The sequence below is a fragment of the Chaetura pelagica genome, unplaced genomic scaffold (genome assembly GCF_000747805.2).
Source record: "Chaetura pelagica isolate M959 unplaced genomic scaffold, ChaPel_1.0 scaffold281, whole genome shotgun sequence".
In the NCBI taxonomy this organism is placed as follows: domain Eukaryota; kingdom Metazoa; phylum Chordata; class Aves; order Apodiformes; family Apodidae; genus Chaetura; species Chaetura pelagica.
Window position 1 is genome coordinate 241,302 of NW_009952058.1, and position 8,538 is coordinate 249,839.

General features: G+C 35.7%; 1 protein-coding gene across 1 annotated transcript in view; it reads right to left on the reverse strand.

The window, feature by feature from the left end:
- Positions 1-8,538, reverse strand: part of ATF7IP (activating transcription factor 7 interacting protein) — a 44,604-nt gene that overhangs the window by 15,446 nt on the left and 20,620 nt on the right. Inside the window, exons 8-9 of the mRNA XM_010003835.1 lie at positions 8,372-8,538; positions 6,753-6,820 (exon numbers count right to left, since the gene is read on the reverse strand). The exon at positions 8,372-8,538 is cut by the window's right edge and continues 508 nt beyond it. Of these exons, the coding sequence (XP_010002137.1) occupies positions 6,753-6,820; positions 8,372-8,538 (235 nt within the window). The remainder of the gene's footprint in view (positions 1-6,752; positions 6,821-8,371) is intronic.

Below are 8,538 nucleotides of genomic sequence, written 5' to 3' on the forward strand. Positions count from 1 at the left end.
CACGACGCACTAAGGCGTTATATAATAGCAAAATCAATCTTGAATTATGGGGACCGATGTTAAAAATAGGTTCTGGGAATGGGATGTGTGTGGGGAGGGTGGTGATACTGTGTTTTTATGCATAATTAGAAGGCCCTTGTTACTTTATCAGTCATTCATATACAAACCTACAGATTTCAAGCACGGTCTAAGCAGCTGTGGAATCTATTTTTTTAAATACATTTTGGAGCATATTTCAATCACTAAGTACTTCAATGTCAGATTTGTTATTTCTTAATAGCTATTTTCTCCAGTGCAGTAGCTCTCACAAAATTAAAGGAATTGTTCCAAGTTTGCAAGCTGTCATGAAAATTTACTTCACCAGGTAACCAAATGTATTTGTCAGCTCTTACCAAGATAAAAATGAAAATGATAATGCAATAGTCAGCAATTCACTGAGATCCCAGTTTGCACAATCAAAATTTCAGAAAGCTGCAATGCATACTTTGATAGTGTGTGGTTGCATACTTATATAATACTTGAACATTATTAACAGACATTTTAAATACTGCATTTTCAAGATTGCTGTTTTTTCCCCTTAATTGGTTCTGTGCAACACTTCCTACAGAACAAGAACAATGCAAGCATGGAAAAAAGAATAACCAGTCTCAGTAACCTCTATGTAATATATACCCTCTCATTTCTTTGGTGGAAAGGCTAGATGTTGGCTCTGCTGCCCCTATTAGTAAGAATCATAAATCAAGAAGGCTACCCGAGAGATTGCTTGCCAAAAATGCTCATTTTTTGGCATTAGCAATCATAATTCCATCAAAAAGCCAGAAAAGAACACTTGATGCAATACCTAAAGTATTTATTGACTGCTGTGATTATTTTTCCTCAAACACTTAAAAGGATATATAATAAACACCTATATGCATACACGCACACACACATCTCCTTATTGGTTCTTAACTCATTCAACTCATTAATCTACCTCATTTCCTCAAAGCCCAATGACAGTTTCCCAACAATATTATGTGGCAAGGTCATCTTGGATGATCTTATTAATAAAGATATGTTATTTATGGTACTTTTCAGATTAGTTCAATGCAGCTTTTATAAGCTGTTACCCATGTCTGGTGTAATGACAGTTAGATTGGTTTAATACTCCTCTCAATTTTTTGGCCCCAAATGACAAAATAGAGCCTACAAAACCAAAGTATATCCATTTATCCAAAGCTGCTCTCAGTAACTGGGTATGGTTTAGGTAACACAGATACTGTCACAGGGAAAGACAATTCACTTTAAAAAATGAATTTTAAAAATCAGCTGAAAAATTCCCAACAAGATGTCATGTAGTGGAATTGAGTGGCTGTTTTAAGGAACAAAATTCAAATTAATCCATTCTTGTACGACTTTTAAACTGTCCTCCTGCTAACATCTTTATAATCTAATTAGTCTCTGGCAAAGTTTCCACCTCACAGATGAGAACTAGCTGCATTTTAAATAGCACAAACATAACCCCAGGGTCAGAGACAATAATCAAGCATCCCATTTTACATATATAATTATGCATGTTTATTTTCAGTAAGAAAACCATGAAATGCAAGGAAACATATTCATCAATAATGCTTCAACAATATGGAATTAATAGCTGCTTATAAATTGTAAGCTGACATATCCACTTTGTTCACATCGTTTCCCAACAGACATTCATGAAGTTTGTTACACATTGCAAAGTAAAGGGATAGGAGTTATAAATGTACTTTATTAACATTTTACCAGATGAATTTCCAATAGTCAGCAGAATAGCTTAAATTAAACTGTAGTTCAACCAAAGAAATCAAGGCATGTCAGAAACAATGGGAAATGGATAGGACACTGGTGGTGGTTGTGGTTTTTTTTGAAACCTAGTATTAGCTGAAAAGGTGAAATGCATAAGATGAAATTTTGACTGAAAAAAGATTTACTTTGTAAGAGGATAAGGTGCACCTGGTGTGGGGAACAGGGAAGAAAAGACTATTCACCTGACCTGGGGTTTTAATAAACATATTGTAATCTTTATGCCAGACATTTTTAACACATACAATCCCATTCAAATTTGTTCACTGTTACTTGGTGTTACAACATAATAAAAGTTGCTTTCATTAATTCCCTCAGTATATCATAGCTATATTTACATATTACATATATAAATTCTGCAACTATAATTGGGATTCATAATAAAATACTTTAAAACCATTTTAAAATTTGTTATATAATTAAAAAAAGCCTTTGCCTCTGTAACAATATTATTTACCCCAATACATTAAAAGTGCTTTCCATGTCTTCAGAAATGCAAATATAGGACCTGAGGCACTGGAACTGTAAAATGACTGGGACTGAATAACATCCCTTAAATTTCTGAGTATGCAGGAAAAAGCTGAAGTCAGGAGACTAACACAAAAATGGTACAACGTGCTCTCCCACATCCCTGTGGGCCTTTCAGAGCAAGAAGCAGAGGAAGGCAGAAAAAAGAGGAGTCATACAGCAAAATCCAAGCTGTTAACTGAAAACTGACTATACTGACTTAAACAGTATGGAGCCATTCAGAAACTATATAGTTCAGGATAACAAAAAAGAGATATACCAGACTAAAAACACAACAATGACAAGAACACATTTAATTTTGAAGCATCCTTCCAGTGCCCTCTGGTATTTGACATTGTGCACAATACTGCTAGTCAGGGGGCAGAGAGAAGGTGCATATAGTGAAGAACACCTACTTTCTAGACGACCCCATACTGTAGATCACAGTACCTTACAGTGGGGATTAATTATTCAATTGCAATAAAAGAATTAAAAAAAAATCACATACCGTAAGATATTGAGCCAACTTCATAAAAAGTCATTACAGTACTCCTTGAAGTAACAGCAGAGATTTCCAAACTTATCAGTAAAGAGCACAGGATGTGCTTCTTGTGAATGATATTATACTGACAAAGACTATACTGACTATACTGCAAAGACCCTGTGAAATGCAATGGAAGGTGTAGGTGAGAGGAAATATAAAAAAAATCTCTCACAAACACAGAAACAACACTCCAACTCTAGTTATTTGCCATTTAAGCAACAAATCTGTTCTTGACTCTTTTGAGAATGTTTTCTCTGTTTTACACACAACTGAAGAGATCCTAATTTTAATATAATTTGTATCAGATAGTGCCTTTGGAGAACAGAATGACTGAAACCTTAGCCAGAAATGTTAAACAGGAAAAGGAAAGACCTGCAATAGAAATCAGCAGCTCACAGAGAAAATCAATTTAGAAGAATGTTAAAAAAAAACCACAAAAGGCACAATCTTCTGGTAGATCTGATAACAATTTGGACAGAGAGGGTGACAGTGGTCAAGCAATTCCAGGTGTTTTCATGCATTTGTATATATTTGTAGTGTATCCGTGTGTATTTAATTCAGCTTCTATTTTCTCCATCTCTTCAGTAATCAAGTATTTGATTTGCAAGATGCTACAGTAGTGCCAGCAGGCACAAAATGGTATAATAAACACTCTTCACAAAACATAAAAGCCATGCACTTAGTGAAGAAAGCATAGCTCTTCAGCTAAGTGCAAATCAGTATGTCCCTTTCATTTTTTGTAAATAGTTCTGCTCAGCCATTTAAAGAGTCCCAGCTGCCACAGAAATTCATACAAACTCCAAGCCCTGCTCTGTTTAAGTTTCTGTTCCATAGTTCACTGCAGGAGTTGGTATAGGATAATTCTTGCTCAACTAGACCCTAAGAAATTTCCTTAGTAGACCAAGTGAAAAAACAAATCTAGTAATTTTTTTCGTTTTAGCAATATGATGCATTTGAAATCAGTTTCATTACAGATGCATCAAGTCATTGGTTCTTGTTTTACCACATGCTTTATCAAGACAGGTTTGTTACAACAGCCTTGAAGGGGACCAGCAGTTAGGTTCCCACTAAGCATGTTTTTGGGGAGAAACACCTTGGATGAACTGTGTTTCAACAGGATGGGGCTTTTGGAATTCAGAGCAAGGTGTCCCTCAGCGACTAAAGTCACAGAATTAGGGCCAGGTGGCACCACAGATTTCTTAGGTAAAAAAATTTTGCTTTGATCTAGAACACGGTTTCTAGACGAGGTGGAGACACCAGATAGCAATTCTTTTCTAACTTCATTTGGGATGTTTCTATATAGGCAATTGGGGGCCTTATTCTCCATTATATCTGACCAAGCCCTGTAGCGAAATTCTGCAGCTCCCCAGTAGTGTCTAATAGCAGACTCAGAGCGATGGCCTGTCACTGCCATTATTTCTCTAGGCCCCAGTCCTGCTTCACACAGTAGCTGGATGGTGGTAGTTCGGAGAGAATGATTGGTGTATCGTTGAGAGAGCCTGGCTGCAACACTGATCCTGGGCATCATGGTACCTAAATAGTTCACACCCATTGGTTCTCTTTTGTACCAGACAGGCTGTTCTTGCATTTGTTCTGATGTTAGCTTTAAAGGATGCAGGTAAAAGGCAGGGGGTTCTGGAGGCAACTTAGACAAATAAAGCTCCAAAGAAAAAACAGGACAGTTTGGGTCCCCTGGCATATCATACATTTTACCCATTTTATGAGGATCTTCTCCATTTCTCCCTTTGCCAGGATACCTAAACATAGCATATCGACGCCCGTTCTTGTCCTTCTCAACAACAAAAGCATCTGGAGCCAGATCTCTTAAAATTTCCCTCCCACGTTTGGCAAAATGCAACTGCAAATCAAACCACACCTTGTTGACAAGTGCCAGTGGACTGTGCAATCCCAGCACACCAGATTGTTTAATCTTACGCAAGTCCTCAGCAGTTATAGGAGGATAGTGATGAGTCTCATCCTTTCCCTGCATGCGCAGCATCTTCAGTACACTCACAAATACCATGTTTGCACTAGCAAACTCTCTGTCCTTCATTAAGCAAATCTGACGATTATAAGGTGGCATTTTGAGATGCCGGTTTAAGCCAGCACGCATTGACTTGTAGCTTGCCACACTGTAGGTATTTCCATCATGATTCCTTATTGTGTAATAAAACTCTCTTAAGATATCATTGAGTTCACTTACTGGGACCAATTCAAAGCTAGGATCCTTGCCATTTTTGGCCAGCCATTGTTTTAATAGGTTAGCTGCCCAGCCAGTCTGCTTGTGGGTGTTTTTGATGCTCTTAGCATCTTCTTCCTCTTCCTCCAAGCCAAAGAGGACATCCTCAGGGAAGTTAAAATTCGTCTGTGCTGCTTCTACGGCTTCTTTATTTTCTGATGAAGTCTCTTCCTGTTTCAACTGCTTTTTGAAACAATTGATCAAAGTTGTACCATCAAATATGCCACAATTATACGGCACACAGTGATCTATTTTTTTGTTCTGAGAGCTGTGAAGTGTGGAGTAATACACAATATTTTGGTTGTACACAGTAAAAAGCAGGTGGCATTAACTGGATTTTTCAAATGATATGGCATGTCAATTCCAGACCTCACGAGCCAACTAAAATGCATCAGGTCCTTCTTTATTAACCATGGCATTACAAATGCTTTAATTGATTTGACTGAAAGCAGACTTAGAAATATACACTGTATCAGAGCACTGAAAACCGGAAAGCATGTGTCTTTTCTTTCCATTTCACCTTCCATTGCTAAATACCACTATCACACACAATTTGTTTTTCCAAAATATGTTCCAGGTTTCAGGTTCTAGCAAAGAAGGAAAATTCTAAAATACGTATCTTACATTGAAAATTAAATCTTAAAGCCGTATGTCTATCACCCATTCTAGTACTGAATTTCCTACGTACCAAGCTCTGAAAAATGTTTTAATAGCTATAATCCACAGGCATCTTTGAAAAATTACATTCCAAACAACCATTGTTTATGAAATGCCTTAATAAAAAGGTAGAGTGAGGCACAGTTTACTGGTTATAATAATACTGGTTAATAATACTGGTTATCTTTGCCAGACTATTTCTGCAACAGGTGAGAAACACAATCTTGTCCAGTATATTTTCTTCTTGCTTTGAAATAGAAATAAGATTTAAATATACACTGAAAAACTACTAATTGTGGAAATTTTGGCTGTATGAAATTAATTGTATTTCTCTTAATAAAAGGACTTTCAGTTAACAGCAATGTAAGTATAAGGTGTTTTTTAACTGTGTGCAGAAATAAAACTAAATAATTAAAAATAGCTTAATACCAACCTTTAAATTTCAACGCAAGTTAAACAAATCTGAGAAGAGGATTACAGAAGTACTCTAAGTTCTCATTTATTATGAAGTAGTATTAATGAAGAAAGTTTCTTTTCATTATTTTTTCCCTATGACATATGGCAATCAAATATTAGAACCCTAATTCTTATTACCTTCTGGATTAGTGTGCAAATGAGAAAGTTGAAATAATTTACAAAATATGGTAGGTTTAAGTTCAAGCCCTTCAGACAAAAACTGGGCAGGGTTTTCTTTCATATGTTAGCTCTGTTGTATCAGACATGTTTTTAGTGTGCTCCTGAATTACTAACTCATCTACTTACATAAATCACATCAGAAAACTTCTGAAAATATTATCAGAAGCTCAAGCTCCAAGTAATATTCTGGATCAGAAGAAGAAGAAAAATACAAATGGACAGAAACTAGAAAGGATGGCACAAAAAAGAAACTAAAATTGTTTAATTAAGAGCAATAAAGGTAAAGAACTTTTCTCCTGTGGATTGTAACTTTAGAATTTTATACAGAAATATAATAAAAAAACCTACCTGTGTTGTTCCCTCAACAGTTCGCTTGTTTGCTGAAGTATCTGTTGGTGGCTTGCTTGTCTGGTTTTCTGAGGGATCAAGAAATGGTTCATTTTCAATATCTAATCAGTACTAAGTACTAATACCTATTATACAAATTTGGAGTAAATATTAAAACATTGTTTTATACTAAACATTCAGTATATATGGCATGTTTAGCATTTTTTAGCTCTAATTTTCAATTATAAGTGTTCAAGCTTGATTAATATAATTTTTCAGAGGGAACAGAAGATACTAAAAAGCAAAATGGCTGTTTCCAGCCTAGAAAGTGTTTTCATCCTCTGAAGTGTGACAGTGTATTTAAAATATTTTATGAACAATTTCCTTACCTACCTGAGGACAAATCATAACTCCAGCTTCTCCTCCCTATCTTGTATGTATACAAGATATTAAACTGAAAAAATTACAACTATTCAACATTTTCATACAAAAACCTGACTGAATAATGGATGGTTAAACAGACTGTAACATACAGAACTGAAGTAACTTGTGCAGGGAGACTGAGTATCTTTATTAGCTCAGCTTAAAATATATCTACACTAGCAACTAAAGCAGTAGTTATGTGCATATTTGATGTAAATATTTAAATCTAAATTCTCCCTTATCGTTCCTTTCTGTTTTAACCAGAGATTATAAGCAACAGTGCTGGCCCGAGGCAGTGTTTTAATTCTGGTGAGAAAACTGGTAGTGTATACACCAATGCTTCGTAAACTGCAGAAAATGAGATACAGTTTTTGACACCTAAGTCCTTCCTTTGGTCCCTGTGCCTCATCTGCTATAACCCTTTTAATGTTGTATTAAATAATTACATTAGCTTCAGAGCTAAAAATCAATACAAAGCGTGTAACTGTCCAATTCTGTGGATGACATATTTTAACATAAGTAACTTAAAGAGATGGGATAGTAAAACAAAACTAGTTCTGATATCAAGTTCAAATTATTAACATGATATTGTGCCAATGAGAAACAACTCTTAGAAAAAAATTTTAAGCTATATAAAATCAGAAGTGTGGAGGATCATCATGGTATGGCCAAAGACAGAGAGAAAGTATTTGAAACTAATTAATCTAGATACCGTAATTCATTGCCTTCAGAGACTCTATTTTAACTACAGTAAATGTACTTTAGAACTAGGTTAGTATTCGGTCACATTTTTTTCCCCCCATTTTTTTACTTTTAAAGTGTTATGAAAATGAAATTAATTATTATGCTTCCTTTCAGTATGTCTCTGGTTACAAAGGTAGCCAGTTTATTACGAGAGGTTGTACTAAAAATAAATATCAAGTCATTAATAGTAGGAGTTTCTGATTCCATGCTAGGAAGGATATAAATCAAGTCAAAAACAAAGCTTACAGAGCCACACTGCTGACTCCTTCTAAGGAGAAATGATTTTCAACAATGGCTGTAACACATCTATGACAAGAGATAATTTTTATCTTGACAATTTCAACAGGAAGGCAACCCAGAAGAAACAACTCAGTAAAATACACTAGCAAACAAATTTCCACAGGAGTGGAGTTTTGTGTTCCCCTTTGACAACTGTTTTCCTTTCCCAGTGTAAACATTCAAACATGACTTACCGACTCTGGGTGCTGTAGCAGTCGGTGGTTCAACAGGAGCTGTACTACTAAATGCAGAAATGGGAATCTTCATCTGTAGGGGAGCTCGACTGCTGGTAGCATTATGAAGTCCTGAAGTACCCACTGTGGGTAAAGAAGTCCTTGAGGCCTGGGCAACAGAATGTGCA